General features: G+C 46.3%; 1 protein-coding gene across 1 annotated transcript; it reads right to left on the reverse strand.

Moving 5' to 3' along the window:
* GNL1 (G protein nucleolar 1 (putative)) lies at nucleotides 1–27,994 on the reverse strand. Its single transcript, XM_060239200.1, has 12 exons — nucleotides 27,754–27,994; nucleotides 16,565–16,733; nucleotides 15,480–15,616; nucleotides 12,982–13,133; nucleotides 11,576–11,647; nucleotides 8,628–8,826; nucleotides 6,878–6,973; nucleotides 5,705–5,902; nucleotides 3,306–3,484; nucleotides 1,201–1,363; nucleotides 971–1,111; nucleotides 1–387 (listed from the first exon to the last, which is right to left on the reverse strand). Exons 1-12 carry the CDS (start codon nucleotides 27,827–27,829, stop codon nucleotides 104–106), a joined length of 1,866 nt encoding a protein of 621 aa, XP_060095183.1. The 5' UTR covers nucleotides 27,830–27,994; the 3' UTR covers nucleotides 1–103.

Consider the following 27,994-nt stretch of genomic DNA (forward strand, 5'->3'; position numbering starts at 1 on the left):
CAGGAAATAAAAATCACCTTTATTGATATACAGTAGCTCTGGAGCTTGGGAATGCGCTCTGGGGCAGGGCCTCCCCTCTCAGTCTGTCCAGCAGGGGGAGCTGCTAACACTCATCCTCCCCCAGCAAAGCAAACAAGTTCTGCCCAGTAAACTTTCCCCTTCTGGAGGGAACGGCAAGGCTAGGCCCACTCTTGGGTGCCGTGAGGGGTTCCTCCTCCTCTCCTTCTTCATCGGCATCTCGGTCTTTCTCTTCATCCTCCTCTTCTCCCGAGCTGGAGATTTCATCTTCCTCCTCTTCTTCCTCGCCGGAGCTGTGCTTTCCATTCTGTCGGTGAGCCTTTTGCAGAACAGAGATCTCGGCTGTCTCCGGGTGACGTTCCCAGATGCCTGCAGGAAGGGAGGCGGACAGGAGAGGGGGACTGTCAAAGATCATTTAATCCACACCCTCAAGAGCTACACAGGAATCTAAAGCACTATTTTTTTCTCCAAAAAAAAGTACGTTTCTAGTCCTCAAGGTTGAAGAGAAATACTTGTAAGTGTTTGAGCAACGCTTGGGAAATACCTCTGAAAGCCTGAAACCGGAGCATGAGCGAGTGAATGCAGCAATAGAAACACAAAGAATTCTGCTGCTCATGCTCTAGCTTCATCAGTCATTATCCTCTTTCAACGTTTTCTTGGCAGCCTTGAGGACTAGAACCTTGCTTTAACAAAGAGAGAGCTCACCGATGTCTCACCATAGTGAATTCTAGGCTCCATATCAAACTCCAAGCCTCCATAGCACCATCTGCAAAAACGGTAATTTTTTTTTCCTTCCGGGCTAACAGGGAGGAATCTGAGCCTCCAGCCCCCCCCCCCCCCCCCAAAAAAAAAACCCCTGGCTAAATATCATTTTTTCACAATCCTGGGATGTTGTCCTTTGACCCAGTGGAATGCTGGGCAAGCTTCCCCATAACACCCTATTCCACAGTACCTTTGTGTGCAGCGTAGCCTGGGGGCCGCATGCAGAAACAGAGGCGTCCATCCACGGCCAGCCGCAGGAGGCTGTTGGCTGCTCGGTAGACATCGTTGCGGGCTCCTTTGGCGGTCTTGTAGCCTCGTTTCTCAGCCCAGGCTGGAAAGGAGAAGACAGGATATCAAGGTTAGAAACAGATTTTCACTGCTGTTATAATGTAGCCTCCTTGTGCCACCAGTCATTTTTACCTTCACAAACATCCCAAGCGCACCACGGAGGTTCAGGTTTGCCAGGTTCCACATCCGGATGCCGCAGCTTGAGTAAGGCCTGGACCGGGATTCGGACAGCCAGGTACCCCACAGAAGTGTAGGGTTCCTGGATCTGGGAAACAGGGTAGATACCAGCCAGGATCTAGGATAAGAGGAAGGACATGTTGGGGTCAGATGTCTGCCGTTCTCTCTGTCACTTAGCCGGGAGCAGGCAAAAAAACCCAGAGTAGTAGTAGGAGTAATAATTTATTTTCCAAAGATGGGAAGAGATCTCAGGAATGTCAAATCAAGAAGCCACCTTCAGCCCTTTCCCTAGTCTGTCTCCAGTCTCACACTAATTCTCAAAACTCCACAACAAAGGATTGCATCAGCCTTCCCTTATTTTGCCCAGGTGGCCTAATAGATAGAGTGCTGGAATTCAACAAAGAGCCCCTAACTGAAATCCCTTCCTTGGCATTAATTTCTCTCAGCCACACAGAGTAAGCTACCGTACAACCATAAGCAGCTACCTTCAACCAACCCAGGCCCAGGGTCCACAGGCCAGTAATTTCTTCACTAACCATCCATGACACTGCAGAGTCACAGGCAACAAAAGCCAGCCTTACTACCTGGGATCACTATTCCAAGTGCCAGGGGTCAGTCTAGGGATGACAACATTCTAGTCTCCAATTGGTTCACTTATGTAGGTAAGGTACTTGGTGATTAGACTATGTAACAAATAGGGTTCACATTCAGGTTTACCTGAACTGAAAAACACCTTATAAGGAAGGAGGAGGTTGTATTTATACCCCACCCTTCATGAGTGGTTTATAATCTCCTTTCCCTTCCCCTCCCCACAACAGACACCCTGTAAGGTAGGTGGGGCTGAGAGAGTTCTGACAGAAACTGCTCTTGAGAGGAACAGCTCTGAGAGAACTTGTGGCTGACTCAGGGTCACACCACAGCAGCATGTGGAGGAGGAGTCGGGAATCAAACCCAGTTCTCCCAGATTAGACTCCGTGTGCTCTAACTACTACACAAAACTGGCACTCTCCACCTACATGGAATTTTTTGAGTATATTTCAGCTTTCCAAATATATCAGGGATTTTTCAAGAGAACTGGAACCACCCCCACACACAAAAAAAATCCCAGATATTTTTGGAAATTACTGGCAAAACTGGGCTGTTCAGCAGAACCCCAGCCAAGCTTTCAGGGAAACTCTCCATGCAGGATCAGCTCCAGGGTGGGCTCTATTGGGCATTCTGGTCCAAACTGGATTGCCCAGGAGAGCCCCAGCTGAGTTTGGCGAGAGAGAGAGAGAGAGTTCTCCCTGCAGCACTGGCTCCTGAGTGGGCTCTGTTGGGGTGTCCAGCAGAGCCTGCGGGGAGAATTCCAACAGACCCGAACCAAAAAATACCAAGAAAAATAATTTGCATACCCCTAGTAATGAAGTGCAGGCTGAGGGGCAGGTGTAGGTTTCTGTGGGGCAAGGGATCCTGAAATCTGGACGCTTACATGTAGGAATGAACCGTCATGGACAGAGCTTTCAAATCAGCTGAGGTCATCAGAACTGCAATGCTTTTCAGCAGGGTCTGTTCACAAATTCAACTGTTGGTCAACCAAGGGCTAAGCCAGCAACATAATGTATGAATGTCTACATTAACCTGTGAAATGTTGCCTCGTCCTAATAAGAAGTATTACCTTACTAGTGTTCCTTGCTTTTTTTCCCTAATGGGCCAACATGGCTGCCTTCCATTTTAGCCAGCATGGTATAATGATCAGCAGGCCATAATAAGACTCAGAGAAAGCTGGGTTCAAATCTGCACTCAGCCTAGAAGTTCACTGGCAGTGCCATCCTAAGCAAAATTACACTCTTTTCAGTCCAGTGTCTTCAACAGGCTTAGAAAGGTGTAACACTGCTTAGAAGTGCACTGTGCATGACGTACCAGTTGCTCTCATCTTAACTTCTAGCTACTTTCCACTGTCTCCTGTAGATTCCCATCTTATCTCCCCTGTCCTAGGATTCCTGGCGTTTAGCTTCTCCAAGACAACTCCATACCAAATTCCCAGCCCCTGCCTTTCCCTACTACATTGTTCTTCTTACCTGTTGCTGCCTGTCCACAAGGGAAGGGAAGATGAGCCCAGGGCAGTCGCACAGTTTGACCGTGGGCGTCAGGAAATAAGTCTGGAAGTACTTAGTATGGCCCGGAGTGCGGGAGACGCTCACCACTTTGTGGCCTACCAGCCCGTTGATGAGAGAGGACTTGCCCACATTGGGAAAGCCTACAGGAAGGGAAAGCAGAGCAGCATGAGGGCAGAGTTAAAATCCAGAATGTGTTTTGGGGCTCAGTCAATCAGCCCCTCCCTTTGGAAAGCAAATCTCTCCAAACTTACATCTACCCGAGCCAATGAGGACAAAGTTTTCCAAGTGCTTCATATTCCCTTTTCCTACATTTTTTAAAAAATGTATTGCCACATGCTTTTTCTTCATTTTGTTGTTGATTCGTTTCTAATTTTTTTTTTTCTTAAACTGTCAAAATACTACAGAGTTTCCATACTAAAATGCATGGGCTCAACGGTGCCTGCATCTCCAAAGGATCAGACTATCCTGCAATACTCTCCTTCCAAATATCCCTGGGCACCAATTATGGTCATCTGTTGGCTATCCCACCACTTAGGGCAGCCTGTCTGGCATTGACCAGAGCCTGGGCCTTTTCCATTGTGGCTCTGGTTTGGTGGAATGGGCTCCCTGAAGGAATGAGAGGGGACCCCTCCTTGGAGAACTTCAGGAAGCACCACAAGGCCTTCCTGTTTGCCAGAGCTTTTGGAGGGGTTGGAATAGCAGGCATCTTTTAAGATGGGGGGCTGGATTTGGGGCTTGCTATTTTATGCTTGGTTTTAGCTAGGGATGTTTTAACTACCATTGTTAAACTGCCTTGAACCAAGAAGAAAAGTGGGATGTACATGTTTAAACAAACAAATAAATATAGAAGAAGTTTTTAAATGGAAGCCAAAAACGATTACCTTTCCATGCCAGCTAATGAATAGCTCTGCATAGCTCACAAGCTCGCACACTTCTAATCCAAAGAAATTGAGGCAATGAAAAAAAAACCTTTTTTCCCTCTGTGTTATGGTTCATAATTTCAGCATGGAGAAACTTTTTGTTTTTAAAAGAGATGATGAAAAACGAGCTCACTTCAAAAATATGTTGGTGGAGCTCACAAAGTGGCATTTGATGCCCTGTTGCTGTTCAGAAAAAGCAACCCAAACCCCCAATATGCATTGTTGACCTCTCCCTTCCACTGCCCTGGACAGGGCCAGCATACTTCAATTTGCATCAGCTGATAGAGCAACTGGTAAGCTTGAATTAGGACGTTTCCCTCTCTGTCACATGACTGGCAAGGTTACACACCGACAACTTTGCTGTTCATATGACTGGCCTTATGATTATGGACATACAAAGCTATCTTCTACTGAGCGGGACTGTTAGACCTCTGAGGCTCACAGGAAGGGCCATGGCTCAGTGGTAGAACACATGCTTGGCAAGTGGAAAGCCCCAGGTTCAATCCCTAGCATTTCCAGTTAAAAGGTCCAGGTAGGAGGTGATGTGAATGATCTCTGCCTGAAACCCTGGAGAGCCACTGCCAGTCTAAGTAGGCAATGCTGACCCAGTTGGAACAAGGGTCTGATTCGGTATAGGCAGGGCATTTTTGTAGCAAGAACTCCTTTGCATATTAGGTCGCACACACCTGATGTAGGCAATCCTCCTGGAGCTTACAGTAAACCCTGTACTAAGAGCCCTGTAAGCACTTGGGAGGATTGTCTACATCAGGGGGGTGAGGCCCAACATGCAAAGGAGTTCCTGCTACAAAAAAAGCCCTGAGTATAGGCAGCTTCCTGTGTTGAGAAAAGGTCTTTCCAGGCACCTGTTACTCAAGATCCTTTTCAAGTGCAGATGCCAAAGACTGAACCTTCTGTAAGCAATTAATGAATTCTGCCACTGACCTATTGCCATTTTACATGTCCCTCCCTTTTTCTCAATGCTGCAACATTCCATGCAACCCAAAAGGCTGCAGAACGCTCTAGTAGCAGTGTTGAGCATAAACACCAGAAGGCACAGAGTACTGACATAAATATAGTGAAGTTACTAGAATTTTATAAAATCATTTTTCTCGCCGCTGTCACAGCCATCTTCATTTGCCAGTAGACAGTGCAATACTATTTCCCAATTGCTTTAATAATGTTCTTTATATTATTTGTTCTGTTCCAAGAAGGATGTAAAAGTAAAGTTCAGCTATGTGCCAGTAGGTGTGCTTCCAGAGGCAATGAAGTCAATTTACAGAGCAGCCCAGAATTACACCCTTTTAAGTCCGCTGAATTCTGCTCAGGACTGCACTGTTCATAAAGCTTATTTCTTTAAAGTATGCATGCCAGTGTCCATCTCCACCATGGTTCCTAACTAGAAGGCTTGGCTTCCTCCCAACCAGCAGATGGCACACTCACCTACACAGCCTACTGTCAGGATGCCGTCCTTGTAGAGTTCCTGGGAGGGCTCCCCAGCCTCCATAGCCACATCCGTTTGGTGCTCTACTAGCACAGCTGCCCAGTCGTCATCTTCCTCCTCTTCCTCTGAGTCTTCGAGCGGCAGGCGAGCGCTGGTTGCATCCCGTTCGATTTTCTCCTTCCAGCTGCTCAGGTCAACTGAAGAGAAGCCACACGAGTGCAAAAACGACACAAACTCAAAAGCACGGAACCAGGAGGGTCAGATTCTGTAATCCGTGTGGAAAAGCAGGAAGCAGAGGGCAGGTGTATCAAAGGCTATGTCATAAAATGGATAAATCGACCCTCCAGGTTTAAAGGCAGAGTACCTCTGAATACCAGTTGATGGAAGGGACAATGCCGGGGGGCAGGCCTCATGTTGGGCAGGAGCTCACAGAAGCACAGCTCCTGAACCTCTACATTTTATTGGGCTCTTTCTTTCTTTAACCCCTCCCCCCCAAAAAAAATTGCTTCTGGGCTCCATTGTTCAAACCCCCTCTGTGAGAATTTTGCTGAACTCAAAAGACAACCTTTCTATTATTTTCTCCCACAAAAAAATGGGGAAATAACCAAAACAAAGGGAGCAGACCGATGGAAATCTTCATCATGCCACTGTGGCCACATAGGAGAAAGTAATTTTAAACATATGATGGGAGTAAGGTTTCAGTATGACAATTATAACACAAGATGTGTTTTAAAGCAGATGCTGAGCTGACAGAATTTAGTACATCTCCTGGTGACCATCAGAGGTGCGTGGCATATGCAGATGAACTATGCAAATTAATTGTGCTCTGGCACCTCTTTTTCTACAAAGCAACCCCTGCCAGGGGGACAGTAATCAGCTTCACGCTAGTTGGACACTGTGGGAACACGACAGTGGATCAGATGTGTAGTTTAGTTTTATCCAGCAGGGCTCTTGCATTCTGGAGAGTACTTCTGAGCACATACAGAATGTTCCTCCCTCACCCCTGAAGCGTCCATAGCGATTTCCCACCCACATGGGCTAAAAAGGTGAAGCTGAGGATAGGGCTTCCCAAGCAGGTTTGAACTTCCCAGAAGCTCCCGTTGTTAAAAATATACCGAGCCTCACTGATGAAAACAGAGTGACCTATGCCAAGAGACACCCCCCTCGCTCACCTCTTCCAGCCGTGATGCTCTCGCACGCGCTCAGTAACTGATCAGGGCCCATGGCTGTGCTCCATCCCTTTCGACGCTTCCTCCGTTTCTTAAACACTGGCAAGAGGGGAAAAGCCAGAAGGATCAAGACTGAGTCCACGTTTCTTAAGTTCTAAATGATGACATGCGGGAGGAATTTGCGGACTACTGAGGCAGGGCAAGGGAAATATGGCTGTAAACGAGCACCAAAGATCTAAGGAGCTTTAAAAGTGTGTATGGATGCAGGGAGAGACGTGAGACCAAACTAGCATGTCTGGCTTCGACTGCAAAATATGCATGAAGCTGTGGGTCTTGATGCTCAGAGCCAGACATCTTAGTTCCTCTTCCCAACTTAGAAAACAGACATCAGAGTGAGTGTGTTAAGACTGAGCATATAATGACTTTCCTTAGACCCTCAGCCCCTCCAAGCCAGCACTGTCTTCCTAGACTTCATCAAAGTGCTCTCCCAGCTTTCCAAATCCTTTCACAACAGATGCCACAAACTGAGCCTGTGACCTTGTAAGAGACAGGTGATCCATTCCACTCTGAACCCCCCAACTCTCGTTTTCCTAGCAGGGCTTGTTCATAGGATTAAGATTCAGAGACAGTTATTCCAAGTATGCTATCCTGGTATGAGCATAACTGTGGACTACAAAAGCATAAGAGTTCCAGGTTCTTCTTCTCTGCTGCTCCTTACTGACTATATCGAGCCATTCCGAAGGTCGCTGTATGCAGTGATGGAACAGGGAAAACCCAGTTCTGCATACCAGGTAATAAGCCTGTTATGTATTTGCTGATTTTCTGACACAGAGCGCATAAGTGACTTCTTTGGCTAATGGCTTTAATATGTTGTGATACCACTTGCAGTCACTTGATGTCACCATAGAGCTATTGGTTCTTTGTGGGCAACAGAACAAAGTTGGGAGTCCAGTAGCACCTTTAAGACCAACAAAGTTTGATTCAGAATGTAACCTTTTGTGCGCTAAAAGCACACTTTGCTAGACGATGAAAAGGAGTACAGTAAGCAGTGCTACATATAGCTTGTGGGCAGTAGTTAAGTATGCAAAAATAGTACGAAGTAGAATACATTTTGCACTATTTTGAAAGGTTAACTGCTACTCACAAGCTATATGTAGCATTGCTAACTGTACCCCATCTCACTGTCTGACAAAGTGTGCTTTCAGCATTCTCAATAGAACTTCGTTGGTCTTAAAGGTGCTACTGGACTCCAGCTTTGTTCTATTGCTTCAGATCGATATGGCTGCCCACTCAGATCTTTCTGGGCAAATGTGAGCATTGGGACTCAGTCGCTCTCATATCTTAATTAAGACAAGTCAACAAGACCCCCTGACCACACTAAGGGGTCAGCAGCTCTTCCCAACACATTTTAGCCTTCGTTTCCCTGTCTGAACATGAGGACAAAGAAGCTGAAATTCAGAAATCCTCCTTATTCTGCTAAGTGTTATCATGTCCTGCTTAGTGTTATCATGTAGGCTTCTGACATGTCACTCAAATCACCAGGGCTTTTTTTGTAGCAGGAACTCGGTTACACATTAGGCCATACCCCCCTGATGTAGCCAAATCCTCCTGGAGCTTACAGTAGGCCCTGTACTAACAGCCCTGTCAGCTCTTGGAGGATTGGCTACATCAGGGGGTGTGGCCTAATATGCAAAGGAATTCCTGCCAGAAAAACAAGCCCTGCAAATTACCACTATAACTACATTGAAAATACCTGCACTTGCATCCTGGTCTTGCTGTGGATAGGAAGTGAAGCAGACCACGTGAACCTCCGGGAACCGACTCTTGAAGTAGTACTTCCAGGCCACCACCAGGCTGGGAGGTGCCAGGTCAATCTTGTTCAGGACCAGGATGACATTTTTCTTCATTTGCTTGGTCACAAAGTCGTAGAGGGCTGGGGAAAAGTTGATCACCTGGGTAGGAGGGGCCGGGAAGGCAGAGGACAGCCAAGTTTCAGCCCTAGTTATCTGGACTAGGAATGTGGATTTCTGTCTAATAGACATGGGATTAGAATTAGCTGGCAAGTAAGAGTCGGCTAACACAGCATGTATGGTTGGCCTTTGACCGAATTCAGCATCGGACAAGTTATTGTTGATTGGCCCCTAAAAGTCTCTTAGGAAATATTATAATGTTAGAAAGGGAGAGGCTGGCATTTCTGGAAACACGCAGGAACGTGGGCATGGCCAGCACAACTCCCTTAAGCATTTCCACTCTCATGTTTAAAAGCTGTCAGTCATCTATCGTTCACCAAGAGACTCATAGCAAGACACACTAATCTGCTGTCTAAAATTCAATCCCACCCCCCCGGCCCGGCGGCTGGTTACCTATATTTTCAATCAGTTATCTGTAGCCTCAAGTTTAAAAAATGCACCTCTCTAAACTCGACCACACAGGTTTTTGTAATGCCCATGTAGTATCAAACGGTGTCACTGTAGTGCTCTTGACTATCCTTCAGTGAGTGAGAGCTTTGGCATTCACTCACTCAAAGCACTGGTTCCCCCTATTTTTTTTGTAGATGCTCGAAGGGACAAATCTCTCCAGATTCCTTAGGAAGCAGAATTAGCAAGTACAGAGGGAAGTCAAGGAAGGGCAGCCATATGAAAATAACTTCAAAGAAAGAAAGAAAAAGAAATTCTGTGGTAAGATACAGCACTCAACTCTCTCAGTTGTTTGGGTCCCAAGTTCTAGTCCTTGCTCATATACATAAGACCCACTGAGGGGTTCTCTAACACCCTTCTAAAAAGGTAAAGGTAGTCCCCTCTGAAAACACTGGGTTATTACTGACCCATGGGGTGACATCACATCAGGGCTTTTTCACGACAGACTTTTTACAGGGTGGTTTGCCATTGCCTTCCCCAGTCATCTACACTTTACCCCCAACAAGCTGAGTACTCATTTTACCGACCTCAGAAGGATGGAAGGCTGAGTCAACCTTGAGCCGGCTACCTGAACCCAGCTTTCGCTGGGATCAAACTCAGTCATGAACAGAGCTTGGACTGCAGTACTGCAGCTTACTACTCTGCGCCAAGGGTCTCCCTAACACCCTTCTAGGAATTCACATAAAACTGCTACCACAGGACTGCAAAAAGGAAAAATTTCCAACGCTATAGGAAATACTGAATTTAAGTAATGCAATGAATAATAGAATGTAACGTAATCTGAAATGGCAGATTGGAATGTATTTCTCTAGTCTTGTGACAAAGGAGACACAACAATGCACAACCTATCTCACCCCAGCCTTAAAGAAAAGGATGCTGTTAGTTACCTGCATGCTTAAGAGGAGATGGATGGAGCATAACAACAGCATCTCACTCTCAGCATTCCACAATAAAAAGGGTGCATCTGCCCATCCACCTCTGATTTTGATATATTTCCTTCACTATGTTCCCCCCCAGAATTAAATCCAAACAAATGGTGACTATATAACCTTATCCTGTTAGGTCCTTGCATCTGTTAAACATCTTCATCATGTTGTATACTAATTTGCTACTCAATGTAAGGAGCCCCGTGGTGTAGAGTGGTAAAACTGAAGTACTGCAGTCCAAGCTCGGCTCATGACCCGAGTTCAATACTGGCAAAAGCTGGGTTCAGGTAGTCAGCTCATGGTTGGCTCAGCCTTCCATCCTTCCGAGGTTGATAAAATGAGTACCCAGTTTGCTGGGGGTAAAGTGTAAATGACGGGGGAAGGCAATGGCAAACCACCCCATAAAAAAGTCTGCCATGAAAACGTTGTGAAAGCAAAATCACCCCAGAGTCAGAAATGACTAGTGCTTGCACAGGGGATTACCTTTACCTTTGAGAGTCAGTTTGGTATAGTGGTTAAGTGCATGGACTCTTATCTGGGAGAACCGGGTTTGATTCCCCACTCCTCCACATACACCTGCTGGAATGGCCTTGGGTCAGCCATAGCTCTGGCAGAGGTTATCCTTGAAAGGGCAGCTGCTGTGAGAGCCCTCTCAGCCCCACCCACCTCACAGGGTGTCTGTCGTGGGGGGAGAAGATATAGGCGCTTGTAAACCGCTCTGAGTCTCTGATTCAGGGAGAAGGGCGGGGTATAAATCTGCAATTTGTCTTCTTCATCTATATGTATGGACTGGTAACTTCTATTTCAATATATCTCAAGAAGTGTGCATGCACACAAAAGCTAATACCTTGAATAAAACTTCATTGGTCTTAAAGATGCCACTGGATTCAAATTTTGTTCTACTGAACATACTGTCATATGTTTCTTCCAAGCATTTCCCCATTAGAAGAACTATGCTTAGTGAAATAAACTGACGCTACCCAGAATCCCCCTTGGATAGCCCAGCTTAGCAAAATCTTGTCAGATCTCAAAAGCTAAGCAGGGTCATCCCTGGTTAGTATTTGGATGGGAGACCCCCAAAGAATTCCAGGGTCACTGTGCAGAGGCAGGCAATGGCGGACCACTTCAATTCATATCTTGCCTTGGAAACCCCATGAGGGGTTGTAGTGAGTCACCTGCAACTTGATGGGCGCTTTCCATCACCAGCAGCTCTGCTCAAGGAAAGGATTCTGAATTCTTGAAAGGAAAGGAACAGGGCTTGTTCCTTCCCTACAATGTTAAACCAAGCCAAAATTTTGGGCAACTGTGACCAAGGAGGTGGAAGACCTGTCATCGGCGCCAAAGCAAAGGGTCCTTACCGGGTGCCGGATGTCTGTAATAAGCAACACAATGTCTGACATCTCCAGTACACGCCACAGCTGTCTCCATGTCTGTGAGGGAAACCAGAAGATTAGAAAAGGCTTGTGCAAGACATCTCCTAGTCACCCAATCAGTTAGTCCGCCAATTCAGAAGCAGTGCCTCTTGGAAGTCTGTGTCCTTTTCCCATTTTTTTTCTGAACACATGGCTGTTTGGTCACAAAGCTGTTTGGTCCATCAGTGCCCACTTCCTGGGGGTTTCTTTACATTGCATTTCATTGGAGAAGAATCTATAGGCAAAGCCACGCATTTGCCGCACGAAAAGAGATCATGAACAAGACATAGAATTATAGAGGTGGAAGGTACCTTCAGGGTCATCTAGTCCAACCCCCTGCACAATGCAGGGAACTCACAAACACCTCCCCCTAAATTCACATGTAGGAAATGGTACAAAATGCACATTTAGATCAACATGTTTGATAACGGCCCGCATTTATACTTCATTACTGCAAAGTCATTTGTGCCATTTCGGTGCCGCGCGCTCAAGGAAATGGACGTGCAACTTGCCACATGTCTACTCATGGTTTTTTACCATTTCCCACACAAAAGTAGGGAATTAAACAATGCATGTGCTAGACCTCAGTAGGGACAGAATAGATGTCAGCTGTGTTTGGGGAGCCAGTTTGGTGTAGTGGTTAAATGTGTGGACTCTTATCTGGGAGAACCGGGTTTGATTCCCCACTCCTTCACTTGCACCTGCTGGAATGGCCTTGGGTCAGTCATAGCTATCTCAGGAATTGTTCTTGAAAGGGCAGCTGCTGTGAGAGCCCTCTCAGCCCCACCCACCTCACAGGGTGTCTGTTGTGGGGGGAGAGGATATAGGAGATTTTAAGCCGCTCTCTGATTCAGAGAGAAGGGTGGGGTATAAATCTGCAGTTGTCTTCTTCTAAAAACCCATTTATGTGAACTTGCCTCTCCCCCATTTCCCTCGGCCACCCTAGTTCTTGGCCACAAACTCTGAAGTGCTGGATATTCTGAATTGCAACAGCAAAATTAGTTATGCAAAGCAGCCAAATATGTGTCACTTAGATACTTTATTCTGAATTAATTAAGGTGGGTTTCTGTCATGTAGAAGAGGTTGTGCCACACAGAGGTTATCCTGCAGCTTGGGGGCTGAACTGCAGCAGTTTTTGCCAGAGCTTCCTCGCTTCATTTCCCATGTGCTGTCATTCTATAGTTCCCACATCATTGCTCTGTTCATCTCTGATCCAAGTGGCGAAAGCGTGGAAAAACAGTAAGGAAACTACAGAAAGAGGGCAAAGGGAAACTGAAGAGATAAGGAAGCTCAGACATAATCCACTGAAGCCTAGCACCCAAACTGTAGCCCTCAAGCTCTTCAAACCTCACCTCCAGGTTGTGCTCAAAGTAGCTCAGCTGGCTTGGCTGGAATGTACTATAGATGTTCTCCAGATATTCCCGGAAACACTTATCTTCTTGGGCCAGCAGCTGCTCCTTGGTCATCTGGTAACTCCAGCGCGGGCGCTTGGGAAAATCCAGTGCTGATAGTAGAAGAAAGGAGAAGATCAGATGGGAAATGCAGCCAATGTTTGAGAGGAAAGCACCTGAAGCTGCCAGTCAGAGCAGTGAATACAATCAAAGCAGATCATCCCAAGTTAGATGGGCCAGTGGTGTGACCCTGTATCAGACCCAGTTGTCTCAGGCTCATTATTATTAAGTTGCCTCTTTTGCCTGGCAGCTGCTCTGAGTTCTCAGTCAGAAAACAATCCTTCCCATCACCTGAGATCTTCTAACTGGAGATGGCAGGGATCCAATCTGGAAGCCCTGTTTGTGACGCACGCATTTCTACCACTGAGCCATGGAAAGAGAGAGAAGCCATAATGTAATAATTCCACAAGTACACCATGCCGGAAGGATTTAAAGTTTTATTGGAACTAAAGCATGGCCTTTCCTGGCTTCTGCTTCAACAAACACACAAATGGAGCCCACCCAGTTTTTTTGGAATGGAGGCAGGGACTCCCTTGTCTTAGGAGATGGAATTTTCAACTGTACTTGGGGGCAGAGCCGGCGTGTGGGAGTAGGGCAGTGTAGGCAGCTCAACTCCCTTGATGAGCTGGGCCCGGGGCTTGCGTACCGCGTTCCTTACAAGGAACATACACAAGCGTCAGCTCTCCCCGCCCCTGATCAGGCTTCTGGCATTCTGGCAGGGCTGGGACTGGCGCTTGTGTACCACGCTCCTTGCGAGCATCATAGCTCTCCCCTACGTATGCAAGCATCGTAGCTCTCCCCACCCCCGATCAGGCTTCCTACAACACAAGAAGCCTGAGTAGGGCCAGGCCTTGTGTACTGTGCTCCTCATCCCCTGGCCTGCTTGATAATGTCATTTTTGTGATGTCATCAAGCTGCATACGATTTCCTTTTCCAAAGGAGCGGGGGAGGGGGTGTCATGGCACAGAGGTCTGCCTTGAGCAGCAGAACCTCTAGAGCCAGCCCTGCTTGGGGGGAGGGCCTGTAGCTCATATAGCTGCCACTACCAGCAATCAATCGCCTAGTTTCCAGATCACCTCACTCAGGGCTCTTTTTTTGGCAGAAAAAGCCCACCAAGAACTCCTTTACATATTAGGCCACACCCCTTGACACCAAACCAGCTGGAACTGCGTTCCTGTGTGTTCCTGCTCCAAGAAAGCGCTGAGCTCACCGCAATAACTATCAAACAAACTGATTGGTTCCCAGCAGCCAATAACTAGCCCTGGGAACTCTAACTGGCTGAGGGGCACCAACTGCCTTGATGCAGTCATCATAGTTATTTCAGGCATAAAGCTGTACTAGTTTTCTGTCTCCTTTCCCAGGGCCAAGGAATTCAGCTGAGGCAGAGAGACATCCCTCCGCAACCACAGACAATAACAGCCAATTGCTGTTTTCAGCTGAATACTCGAAATTCAGGTTTTGCACGATGCTGGTGTTGTTTTCTGGTGTCTGCCACAGCTCTGAAAGGATTCTCAACCTCCTTCCAAGCAGCATCTCTTTAGAAGTCATTGACCAATAAGGAATTCTCAGGTTGTCTGAAAAGTCCCTTCCAATTAAGGGGGAAGGGGAGGGGAGGTCAGGCCCTTGTGAGTGGCGGCTCTATAGAATCAGCTAATATCTGAGCCTTGTAGCTGTGTTCAGATAAGATGGGGGGGTTTTCTGACGCTTCATTTCAAGGTAGTAGAAAAGAGTAAGAGTACAGTAGCACCTTAAAAACTAACAAAATTTGTGGTAGGGTAGAAGCTTTCATGAGTTACTGCTCACTTCTTCAGATACGTGAGCAGTGACTCACGAAAGTTCCTACCCTACCACAAATTTTGTTAGCCTTTACTGGACTCTTACTCTTTTCTACTGCTACAGACAGACCAAGATGGCTACCCGTCTTGATCTATCTTCATTTTAAAGTGTCACTGATAAAGGGCCTTTCTGTACTGTTCTGAGGACACAAAGGATGGAAGCCTCCACAGAGAGCACACCGCTTGACCAAAACACTTTAAAAAGAGACAGCTGAGCAAGCTGGGGGCAGCCTGGGGGAGGAGGACTGGGGGGCAGCCTGGGGGAGGGGAATTAAATCAAAGTGGGGGGGGCAGGATGTCCAAGTTTGAGAACTCCCTCAATAGATGGTTGTACATTTTAGTACTGAAGGAAACCTTTGCACTGTAACCCCAGAGTCTATCTTATAAGGCTCATTTTCAGACTGTTCAAAGTGCCTCAATGTAGAGGTGCTTCCATTTTTGACTGAGCCGAAAGCTCATTGCCTCCAGGCCAGAAGCAGCGGTGAGTGAAAAGGGAAGGAGCAGCTTTTCATCACTAATCATTCAATTCTAGCGACACCTTTGCCAGAAACCCCTTTAACTCACCTGAACCAGTTTTGTACACATCCTCTATATCCACCTCCATCTCAGTTTCTGGTACTGGCTCCAAGAGCTTTTCCCGTGAAATCTTCTTTCGCCGTTCCACCTCCTCTCTGCTCTCCCGCTCACAGTGCAACCGATACCTGTCAGGGTGGGATGCGAAACAGCAAGGGAAGGAAATGAAGCAGTGGCTGTAATGAGAGCCAGTTTGGTGTAGTGCAGGGGTGGCCAACGGTAGCTCTCCAGATGTTTCTTGCCTTCAACTCTCATCAGCCCCAGTCATTGGCCATGCTGGCAGGGGCTGATGGGAGTTGTAGGCAAAAAACATCTGGAGAGCTACCACTGGCCGCCCCTGGCTGTAGTGGTTAAGCGCGCAGACTCTTATCCGGGAGAACCGGGTTTGATTCCCCACTCCTCCACTTGCAGCTGCTGGAATGGCCTTGGGTCAGCCATAGCTATCTCAGGAGTTGTCCAATATCTTTTTTTTCTAATGGGGGGTGGGATGGAAGATGATGACGACATTGGATTTATATCCCGCCCTCCACTCTGAATCTCAGAGCAGCTCACAGTCTCCTTTATCTTCTTCCCCCACAACAGACACCCGGTGAGGTGGGTGGGGCTGAGAGGGCTCTCACAGCAGCTGCCCTTTCAAGGACAACCTCTGCCAGAGCTATGGCTGACCCAAGGCCATTCCAGCAGCTGCAAGTGGAGGAGTGGGGAATCAAACCTGGTTCTCCCAGACAATAATCCGCACACTTAACCACTACACCAAACTGGCTCTCAAGCAGAAGCAGAAGACCACACAGTTCCTGCTCTTCTCCAAGAGGGACGGTGGCTCAGTGGTAGAGCATCTGCTTGGGAAGCAGAAGGTCCCAGGTTCAATCCCTGGCATCTCCAAAAAAGGGTCCAGGCAAATAGGTGTGAAAAACCTCAGCTTGAGACCCTGGAGAGCCGCTGCCAGTCTGAGAAGACAATACTGACTTTGATGGACCAAGGGTCTGGTTCAGTATAAGGCAGCTTCATATGTTCATATGTTCAAGAGCCTCAACAGTTACTCTTCGGTCAGTTCCACTGAAGTATTCCCACACTACCTGTTGGGATCATAGCCGTGCTCTCCTGGCTTGCGGACCTGAGGCTGCTGGTTGAGCTTGCGGACCTGGAGGGAGAATGACTCACTGTCCGATGTGTCTGTGTGGTCCTCGTGCCTGTCATGGCTGCCGCTCCGGCTGTTTGAGCTTGATCTCACACCATCTTGAAAACCTGAGGACGGGGGGAGAGACACCAAAGGGATAAACAAGGAGACTGTTACCAGTCCAACTTCAAGATGGCAGATCTCTTCACCTGCCCCATCTCTTCAGGTCTCACTCCTAAGTTCTAGCAAACATCCCTGACTCTTCAGATGGAAAATTCCCAAGCCTGAAATTTGACGCTGATGCAATATGGTGCATAGCTGATGTCTAGAAATTTGAGTCTTTCATCAGTCTTGCCTGATTCCCTGTTAGAATTACTGTCCTTTCAGGACAAAGAGATCAGGATTCTTTACCCCCATCCCCACCCAGAGGAGCAGTCCACAACCACCCAATCAGATGCAGAAGCATTATCATGCATTTTAGGACTCACAGCTTTCCCCAGCACAGTTTTTACGAGGCCTAGCTGGCCCCCAGTCCAAATATCCATTCTCTCTCTAAACGCAGATCACCAAACTGTTCTCCTCCCAGGAAACCAAAGCTAGAAGTTCAGATTCTCATTGCTGTGACCCCACAAAGTCTTTCTCTGATTGATGCTAGCCTCAATCCAGTTAACACAGCAAAAAAGCCTGTTTCCCACAAGGAAGAGAACTGTCTTCCTAGATCAAATTAAGGTCCATCTAGCCTGTCATTTGATTTTTTTGCAGTGGTCAGACAGAGGCTTCCAGGAATGCCACAAGCACAGTTGTATGCTTCCTTGTTTGCCCCTAGAAACTGGTATTCAGAGGACTTGACAGGTCCATGGTTATTGTAGCCTTTGATAAACCCCTTCCTCTATTGGTTTTTCTGTTCTCCTTATAAACCAATCAAAGTCAATGGCCATCGCCAGATTCTGTTCCAGCAAATTCCAGAGATTCATGATGGAAAAGCTGGGGTGGAGGGTACCTGCCTTGAACCTACAGCCAACCAATTTAAGGGGACAATACAGAGTTTTAATAGGTCTCTCTTTCCATTCTCATTCTTAAGTGTTTAAGAGCAGCAGACTCTGTTCTGGAGAACCAGGTTTGAGTCCCCATTTCTCCACATGAAGCCTGCTGGGTGACCTCGGGCCAGCCACGGTTCTCTCAAAGCTCTCTCAGCCCCACCCACCTCATGGAGAAGAAAAGGTGACTGTAAGCTGCTTTGAGACGAGTAGAGAAAAGGTAGAGAAAAGTGGAGTTTAAAAACCTACTCTTCTTTTTCATAATTTTATAGACTCAGTTGTTCCATGGTGAGAGCCTGAACACCGAGAACAGAGTAGACTTTTTGATTTCTTTTTTGCCCCAATAAAAGCTGCTTCGGGGAAACTCAGCAGATTTAGATATTTATAACCTTCTTTTGTTCCCAATGGGGGCCCAAAACCTAGATGGCCCAGGCTAGCTCCATCTCATCAGATCTCAGAAGCGAAGCAGGGCTGGTGCCCATTAGTACTTGAACAAGAGACCGCCACAGAATACCAAGGTCACGATGTAGAAACAGGACTGACAAAACCACCTTGGGACATCTCTTGCCTAGGAATCACTAGTGGTAGCTTGGCGGCACTTTACACCACCAAATTGTTGGCAGCCAGCTCTGTATCAGAGCATTGGTAGAGCCTTGTGCTTTAAGGCAGGGGAAAGTTAGGACCACCGATGGACCTCCTGATGGCGCCTGGGGTTTCTGGCCACTGTGTGACACAGAGTGTTGGACTGGATGGGCCATTGGCCTGATCCAACATGGCTTCCCTTATGTTCTTATGTACTCTGATGATCTTAACCGCTTGGATTCTATCCATATTTATGCACAGTGCGAGGAGTTAAAGCAGGACTGGAAGCAGAACAGAAACAATTTTTGTAATGTATCAGGACTGTGTGAGGGTGATATCCAGTTCTGAAAGGAAAGGGGGGGCCTATGGAGGTCTTTGTGTGTGGGGGGGGATGGCAGCCCAGACTTCTGGGTTTTACAAACAGATCAGCAGCTTGATGGTTGTTATGAGCGGACAAGAAGGGGGCTCCACGGAAGGAGCGGGTGACTCACTAGAGGATGGGGCTGCTGGGCTTGTTATCAGCTGCTTCCAGCCCAAGTCTGTCTGGCATGGTTTGGAGGGGGAAGGGGAGTTGATGGGCTGATTTTTTTCAAGGCACGCACCAGAATCAAACCAACCAACCAAAACATAAAGATGTACTATTTGCCTTAACTGCAGATGTTTATGGGGACGGCAGGAGTCGGAAGTCCTCTTGCTAAATTCTGCAGCATCGCTTCACTTAGAGAGGACAAATGAGCACACTGGCTATAAAAGAAATGCCTCCAACAAGCACAACGTCCCAGGCTTATGTGGCACTCTGTATTCCCCAGTGGCAACCATTATTTGCAAGCAGGTCGTAATTGTTTCTTAATCTGTCCCTCATTAATAAGATCCATAGTTTTTATGACACGCTCCTGCTCTTCTGAATTTGCTAGTTACAGCAAGTTGATCTGCAGTTCACGGCAGCCACAAAGAGCCTTTAAGCCATTTCCAAACATACCTTGCTTGGTAGCTCATTTCTAAGCAGGGGTCAGGTCATATTTAACAATGAGCAAAAGTTAAAGGGCCAGCAACATTGGCTCAACTCCCACACACATCATTGGGCTCTCTAAGGCCTGGTTTACACACAGGGTTGCTAGCAACTGGAAAACAACTGGAGATTTGGAGGGCAGAGCCTGGGGAGGGACTTCAGCAGGTATAATGCCAGAGAGTCCACTCTCCAAAGTAGCCATTTGTTCCATGGGAACAGATCTCGATTGTCTGGATATCAATTGTAATAGCGGGAGATCTCCAGGTGCCACCTGGAACTTGGCAACCCTATGAGGTGCTTGAATGGACTCCCCCACTTGATGCAGTACATTCTACTTCTGAATACTTCTTTGCATTAAAAAAATCTGCACAGAGAAAATTTAGCACAGCGGGGAGAAAGCTTCTACTCTCTTTCACTGTCAGTAGTCTTCCATGTGCAGGAACTTACAACCTGTATGGCTGCATCCCAAAATGTGATCCTTTGCCCACAGCACAGCATTCAGCAGTCCATTTTACCATCTCAGCAGTTTCTGCTTTATGTCCACTCCATTTTCTTGCAGGTACACCATGAACGCACACAAAGCTGTATCTTCTACAGAGTCAGATCACTGGTCTATCAAGGTCATTATTGCCTACTCTGACTGGCTGAAGCTCCAGAGATGCTGGGGACTGAACCTGGAACTTTCTGCAGGAAAAGCAGAAACTCTACTACTCAGCAGTTCCCCCCCCTCCACCCCACATAAAGGCCAAATCTGAATATGAAGCCAAAGGAAGTAATGGAATCCTAAAGCAATAGAGTAAAAATCACAATATTCTACATTGATTAGCACAGCAGAGGTAAAGATAATAGCACACCCTGCTGCGTTTATATTCTTCTTTCAGGGAATTCTTCAGAGAGAAAACGTTCACAAATGTGGCCTGCCTACCCTCTGTAGCCTGAAGTCCTATGGTCCATTCTACCACTTCAGGAGTTTAACTCCTTATCCTGCTGGGTGTATAAATCAAGCCTCTCTGGTGTGAGGAGCAACAGTGGATTTTGATTCCTAGAACCTGCAGGAATCTCAACAGAATTCTACAAAAGTCCTCCTCAACGCACTCCAGTCCCATCTGCTTGAGGTCATGAGGCAGGCTCTGAAAGACTCTCTGCACTGTTCACAGAACAGGAACGGGCAATGGGCCAGAGTAGACATGAAGATCCATGACAAGCAGTCTGAGAGGCTGCCATTTTGAGTCGTGGGGAACAATGGACTGCTTAATTCTTTCCTCTTTGTCTACTCTCCATTATTCCCCCCCACTCTCTTAACTGCTTTCCCTCTTATGGGTGGCAGGGGAGGAGGGGAGAGACTCATGGTCTCCATATCTAAAGCTAGGGAAGAATAACTTTGAGTCAACAAACCACAGGAAGGGAAACGCTTAAATATCTTTTCTCCCTGCTACCTCCTTCTTTTGACCTGGCAACCTCCCAAATTGCTTTTCAGGAAAAGGAAAAAAAGAAAAGAAAATGTCAAGCGATACTTCATACATTTCCTGGGTAAAGCCTAGCTCAGCTATAAGCCAATCACTTTAAGTGTGAACACCACACAGAACTTGTCAGATTCCCTTTTTGTCTTGACTACCATTCTAAGCAACATTATGTCTTTAAGTCTACTGATATCAATGAAGGTTTTAAATCTTCTGAGCACTGCAGTGTCAGGGATGCAAGTCTCTAAACTATGCTAGGGACCAAATGAAAAACCTCAGGGGGCTAAATTACATCTTTAGGCTACTGATAACTTATCCCTGAACCACATCAATTATTCCCAGACTACTGTCAGCAATGACAAAAAGTGGGTTCGTCCCACACACAGGCACATACCATTATGCCCAAGCCATCAGCAGGGCCAGTTTTTGTTTTTAAAGCAAACCATGAGGACATCCTTCACTCACCAGGAACAGTTCACACTGAAGCCTTCTCTTTCAAATCATCTAATTCTTTTATAGCTGGGGGTGCCAGGGTATGAACTGCCCTTTTTCAGGCTCCACCCTCAGATCTCTAGGAATTTCCCAAACTAGAGCCAGCAACCCTAGTAGCAGGTGATGGGAATGAACTCTGACCAATACCCTGGAGAGCTGCTGCCATTCAAAGCAGACAATACTGAGCTTGATAGATTAATCTTCCACCTAGGTATCTGGCTGCTTCATGCCTCTTCTCATGATACACACACCCACCATCAGTCTTGCAATGTGTTCCATTTAATTTGAACTTGTGAGGCAGCCGTCAGCTCCTCTTCCTTCCTGGCTGGCTGAGCCACACAGCTCCATTTAGCTGCCAGGAAAGCAGGAGCAACAAGCCAGAGAGCCAAGCACCAGATGTCTGGCATTACCTTAAAACAGAGGTGGGTTGACTTTAGTCTTTAAAAAAAAAAAAAACAGAATTCTTATGGTCTAAATCATCCAAGTGCAAAATCATCTCCTAACTGTTAAAGCATAACTGTTCAACAATCCTGCGCGTACTTTTGCCTAAAGAATACAGAAGGTGCCCTTGCCAGATTGATCAAAGCTTTTTCTACTCCCTACAATATTGACTGGAATTCACTAGAAACCGGTCTGTGACCATACTGCTCTCCTTACTGTGAAATACTATTTCATTAAATTTTCACACAATTATCGATTTTAGGGCACCCTGTATTCTTCCTCGTTTAAAAGTGAGGATGGGCGCACACTGAGCAAGGGGGAAGCAGCAGGCTGCCAACTGGCCAGGAAAAAAGGTATCCTGGCCCTTTAAGAGAGGTTTAAAATGCAGAAAAATGCAGTGATAATTCCTGAAGATCAAACTGTTATTAAAAGGACAACTAGGAGGACCAGTTTAACCCTTGAGAAGGGCCTTCAGTAAGTCCCTAGTTAGGAGTGACTTCCCATTCAAGGCACTCAGTGAGATTTACTTCAAGAAAAATGTGAGCAGGATCAGGCCACCACTCTAGCCTTACACAGCCATCTGATTTGGGAACATGGAGAAAATGCTGGTATCTCTTTACTTCTCTGTATATAAGAATGTCCCTTTCCCTCCCAGGCCAAAGCTGTTTCTTTGATAGTGAACTCCGTTGAGCGCAAAAAACATAAACCTGCCTGACTGGATTTTTTTTAAAAAAAAAATAACCGCCTTAACTTTTTCAGTAGTTATTGTGTGGTCTATTTAAAGTTATTTTCAGAATCAAGTTACCGTACTTAAAAGGGTTACTAGACGAGTCATAACAATACTGCCTTATGGAAAGTAACAGAATCGCTAGGGTCAGGTTCACAACTGGACCAGTTACTTCAGTTCATCAAATGCACTTTCATCACTTAACTCTTTGACTGCTGAGTTCTTTGTGCTGGGAAAGGAATTGGATTAACTGATCACTGCTGTGCATTCTTCCTGCTGATAAAGGAACTGAAAGTGAGGAAGGAACTGGATTAACAGTCAACTGCTAGTTTTTAGATCCTCAAAAGATGGATGGACTCTGGGAGGGGTGGCTGCTTCTTTATCTCAGTCAGCTAGGTGCACCATGAAACCTGATTTGCACTCTTCCCTCCTGAAGAGACCGAGCTAAACTAGCCCATACAAGCAGTAAAACCAACAAATTGCGTTCATATTACAGACAATAAAAGAAACAGACACTGTGATGTACTAGCTAACAATGTTTAGTAAAACCATTTAGGAAAAACTTTTTAGAAACATAATATTTTTCTACATTACAAGGACACTAGAAATGTCCATTCACATAACAATATTACAAGAAAGGTCCATTCTCACATTACAATATTACAAGAAAAGTCCAATGAGCACCCGGATATAGGCGCATTTAATCAATGAACTCTCTCAGGAATAGTCCTTCCTATTTCTTTCAGGGATACCAGCCTCTTGGAACAATCCAATATTAATGCTCTTCTGCAACATCTTTTACTTCAAGTTCTCACATCCACTCAATGACACTTAAGTGTATACATTCATATTAGAATCTTAAGCCAGTCCAAACTTCTTCTTTAACCAGATGCAAAAGCCTTCTGGAGTTTGCTGGCAAATTGCTCTCTGCAATATTTTTATTAGAAGCAAACCATTCCTTTTGATGGCAAAAATGCTCTCATTCTACAATTTATTTTTTAAATTTAGAGCAAGCCATTCCTATCTGACAGCAAAATGCTCAATGCCACTTAAGTGTATAATTTTGAGCAAGCCAGTCCTGTACCTCTTCTGTAACTAGATACAAAAGCCTTCTAGAGTATGCTGGCAAAAGCTGAAACATATTTTTTTTTCTTTGTGTACAGAATCTCCAATTTAACAAAAAGTTCTGCAATCAGTTCACCTTGCTTGCTGGTTAGTGACCCTGAGACTAGTCCTGCATGATTCATTCTGGTAACACTAAAAGACTAGAGTCAGAGCTTCCTCTGTTCACAGAAACAGAGTTGCCCTAACTATGCCAGCCAATTGGCCCAGACAATGAATGTTTTGTGACTTTTACAAAAGCATAACGGGGCATTTACCAACATACCATTAAAACCTTAAAATCATAAAAGCACTGCTGGATCAGACTGGTGGTCCATCTGGTGCAGCATCCTAACTCACACAGTGGCCAACCAGTTCTTCTGGAGGGCTGACAACAGAGCATAGAGGCCAAAGGCCTTCCCCTGACGTTGCCTCCTGGCTCTGGGTTGACTGCCTTTGACAAAGACATGAAGGCTTCCTTCATTTGCCCCCAAAGATAAAGCCTCTATTGAAGGGACAGAATGTTCTTCTTCCACGATCTAACTCTATCAAGTACAGCAGGAGTGGCCAATGGTAGCTCTCCAAATGTTTTTTGCCTACAACTCTCATCAGCCCCAGCCAGCATGGCCAATGGCTGGGGCTGATGGGAGTTGTAGGCAAAAAACATCTGGAGAGCTACCATTGGCCACCCCTGAAGTACAGCAATGTTAACTCTAATCAAATGTAACCCACTATCAAGTACAGCAATGAGCAAAGCATAGCCCAGAAGATCTCTGGGGTATTTCCTGTGGTGTTCACAGAACATGATCTTCCTGAGGAGGGTAAAAAAATGTCACAGAGTCCTCAGTGAAAATATACAGGAACACCACAGAAGGCAAGCATGTTCCCTCAAAAGACAGCAGGGCCTGTTTACTGATGTTCTTGCAAACAACCCAAGCCTCAGTTAGCCACTTTCTCAATTAGGCTGCACAGTTTGAAAGTGCTGTCAAGACAATCTCTGACACCTTTTGTGCATGCAGCTGAGGAAAGGAACTTATCTGCCAGTCTGCAGTAAGCATTTTTTTTTTTTTTGCAAAGCAATTCTTAAGGGTCAGATCTAGCATACCAAAGCAATGTTCTTCATTTTCCCTCTAAAATACCTGGACAAAGATAACAGCAGAGAGAGATCACAGACCTTTCAGAACTTTTTAGAGATGAATTTAGGAGGTTTGAGGTTCAGCTTTGGATCGAGCAGTTTGATTCTACTGCTCCTGCATCCTAGGAAAAGTGTCCTTCTAGTCTCTATTACCCTTGGGACCAACAAAGAAGACAAGTGAAGGTACATGTATTTTGATAAGCAAGCAGTGCAGAGAGGAAGGATTAGCCCTTCCCCTGATATACCTGGGCCCTGCACTCCTAAAATTTAGGTTTAAAAACACTGAGAAACCTATGATGTTCGTTGCATTTAGTTTGGTCATAAGTGCACACTACAAAATTAGGAAAGCACAGTGGTGGACTGGCCAGGGTGTCAGCTTGCCCGATGGCAAGTCGGCTCCTGATGAACTGTGGCCCTTTAAACATAAGACAATATGTTTAAAATGCTAATGGCCTTTTAGTAGCGTGAAAATCTTTTAGAAGTTTCAATATAATAGAAGTTCTTTATCTCCTGGCAATCAATATTTTTAGACTCAGTTCACCAGTGGGAAACCATTGCCATGTTCTTGCAATAATTAGCAAGATAATACACCTGTGGTGTTCTGATCACACAGGAGCCACTGCCGAGGGCTGCCTTCCTCACTGCAGCAATGGCAACATGCACCCTTGTCTGCCTTCAATGTTTCCCATCAACCGGTGCTCTCCAACATGGGATCCGCAGGGCAAAATGTTTGCCCCAAGCCAGCCTGCCTGCTGCATTCTGAGCAGCATTATTTTCAGTACCTCATGATTCATAGCCTTTATGAAGCCTCTGCATCCTACTGCCTGTCGTCAAAACTCAGCACTTTTCTTTCAGAGTGTTTCCAGTCCACTTGGCACAGTGGCAGCAGCAGCAGCATGAGCTGCTGCTCTCTCTCTCTCTCTCTAACTGTCACAAAGGGGGTTTTATTTCATAAGAATTTCCCTACTTCACTCAATGCTGCTACTTAAGAAGTCTACCTCCCTCTTTCACTCTGTCTGCCAAAGCTGCCACCGTCAACAAAACCTTCCAGAGATCCGGCGAACAGTTCAATAGCCTGGACCACATTAGCTATTTTTAAATATGACAGCACAGAAGCAGACTGTATTGTACCGGTATGAATGGCTTAGCATCGATGCAGTTACAAGGGCAGCATGCTCTTATACATGTCTACCTTCAATCGACCAAACTGGCACCTTTTAAAAACATGCCTATTCCTTTAAACTACATATGCCTTTGGATGTTAAAAAAGGCGGGCAGACCCTCTTGTTTGGAGATCACAATCCCCAGTATCCAACTCAAGGACAGAAGGATGGACTTGAAGATCATGCCAGTTTTGTGTAAAGGAGGTGGAGAAGATTTAGAAGAGGCCCACACAACATAACTCACCAAGCTGAGCACAGCCCACCAGTCATGCATCGCAGCCCACCTTGGGATGGGGAGAAGCAGAGCTGCCGATTACCTGGCAAGTCAAAACCGAGGGCTGGTGGGCTGCGTTCCTCTCGGCAAATTGCAAGTTGTGCAGACCTGACGTGGAATCATGGCCCACTGGATCCCCTTTAAACAAGCTCCAATGAAAGGTATTCAGGACTGCAACTTTAACAGAATTACTGGGCACAACCCTCCCAGTTCACGTGCTGTTTCTAGATCAGTTCCTTCTCCCCATTACCACAGTCAGTTGGCTCCAGCCAAGTTTTTCCATGTAATCCCACCAAACTCCATCTTCAGCACCCACCACATATGGCTTTTGTCCAGAGAGGTCACATAAGCCCTGGAACAGCCTGCTTGATGCTCAAAGGGGACCCCCTCTTCTCTTTTCTCCCAGTGGAAAAGTTGTTTAGGTTCAATCCAGTGGCTTAGGAGTAAGCCTCCATGAATTAAAATGAGACTTGCTTTTTGGCAACAGGATCCGGTTGCCCATATCTGTGCCCATATCTAACAAAAAATTTCAAAACTCACCAAAATACACAGAAAAATATGAAAGTCAAACAGAAGAAACATTTATCACACACCTCCCCCCAAAAATCTGTAGGGAGGAAAGGAACAACTGCCATATTCAGGCAGCTTGTTGTTTCATTCTTCCAGGTATGGAGGGTGCATGTGTGTGTGAAGAATGCCACATTTTCGAATATCTTTGAGAAAGAGGGATTACTTTATCAAGCAATTTAAGGGGAAGAAAAGAGAGTGATAATATAATGCCCACTGCATTGCAGATGTTAGGAGCGCTAAGCAATTCAGCAAGCACCCCGATTGCTTTGCGACAGAAGTATCAGCCTTCAAGCGTGGGCAAAAAGGACCAAAGAAGTCATAATCCAAACTCTGGGGTTGGGGGAACTAGAGATTTACACTGCACAACATTTATGAGAGACGCCAGAGCCAAGGAGTGTCTGATCTCTAGCTATTTCAAGGACTTCATATCTTTAAGGTTTAATTCAATAGGAAAGGGAAGACTATCTAAGGAAGGAGCTGAGAACTCTGTGTGTGTGTCTACACATACACAGGGAGAGGGGTGCAAATAACCGGGTAGTCTAATCTGCATATGTAAGAAAACTAATTCTAGAAAGACTAAGAAACAGGGTCACCTTTCTTTAGAAGTTGAGAAAACAGAATGAAGAGTTATTTTGCAAATCTTTTAGGAAACGGAATTATCAGACTCCTAAAATGTGTGAAAAGCCTGGCTCATCAACCCACCCCTCTCCAAATGTTTTAAAGAGGAGAAGTAGGTGCCTTCGAGATGTTTTAGGAAAGAGGTTTGCCTCTCCCCAAAAGACTTTCAAAGGATCCTGGTTCAACCCCCTCTCCTCCCAGGGGCAAATTGTTTTAGTGGAGGAAAGGTCACCCTCCCCAACGTTTCAAGGAGAAGAGGCCTCTCCTGCCCAGATGTTCTAGAAACTATCATGAGTCCCAGTGTCGATGTGAACAAGGGACACAGCCTTTCTCGCCTCCCAACTACCATGACAGGAGCAGATGTTATGAGAGGAAAGGGGAGAGTTCAAACGACGTAAAAGTACAATTCCTCCAGATAGTCTCAAGAGGGGGGGGGGAGGCGATGTATCTTTCCAGATGTTCAATGACGGGGGAGGGACTGTACCACCTCCTCCTCCGCCCCCTCACTCCCGGTCCCGCCCCCTCCCGGGCTCACTCACCCTGTCGCTTTCGTTCCCGCTTGTCCTGCAGCTGCTTTTTCTTCTGTTTGGCGCTGAACGGCCTCTTACGAGGCATGTCCTACCCGGGTTGCTGTCTCCTGCTCCAGACAGCACCGACTCGCAGCCCCGGAGAAGACGGGGAGCGGGCGGAGCCAAAAGAATACTGCTCGGCGGGCAGAGGAGGAGCCAATGAGCGTGGAGCAGGGAGGAGGAGCCGGAGAGGTGGAAAGGTGGGGCCTGC

The sequence above is a fragment of the Heteronotia binoei genome, chromosome 5 (genome assembly GCF_032191835.1).
Source record: "Heteronotia binoei isolate CCM8104 ecotype False Entrance Well chromosome 5, APGP_CSIRO_Hbin_v1, whole genome shotgun sequence".
NCBI classification, from domain to species: domain Eukaryota; kingdom Metazoa; phylum Chordata; class Lepidosauria; order Squamata; family Gekkonidae; genus Heteronotia; species Heteronotia binoei.

Excerpts from the sequence above, each read along its gene's own strand:
- GNL1 (XM_060239200.1), bottom strand. The coding sequence starts at position 27,829 with ATGCCTCGTAAGAGGCCGTTCAGCGCCAAACAGAAGAAAAAGCAGCTG. Across the intron at positions 15,617-16,564 it reads CACGGCTATGATCCCAACAG|GTATCGGTTGCACTGTGAGC; the intron begins GTAGTGTGGGAA and ends CCACCCTGACAG. Across the intron at positions 1,364-3,305 it reads TTGTGGACAGGCAGCAACAG|ATCCTGGCTGGTATCTACCC; the intron begins GTAAGAAGAACA and ends CTCTTATCCTAG.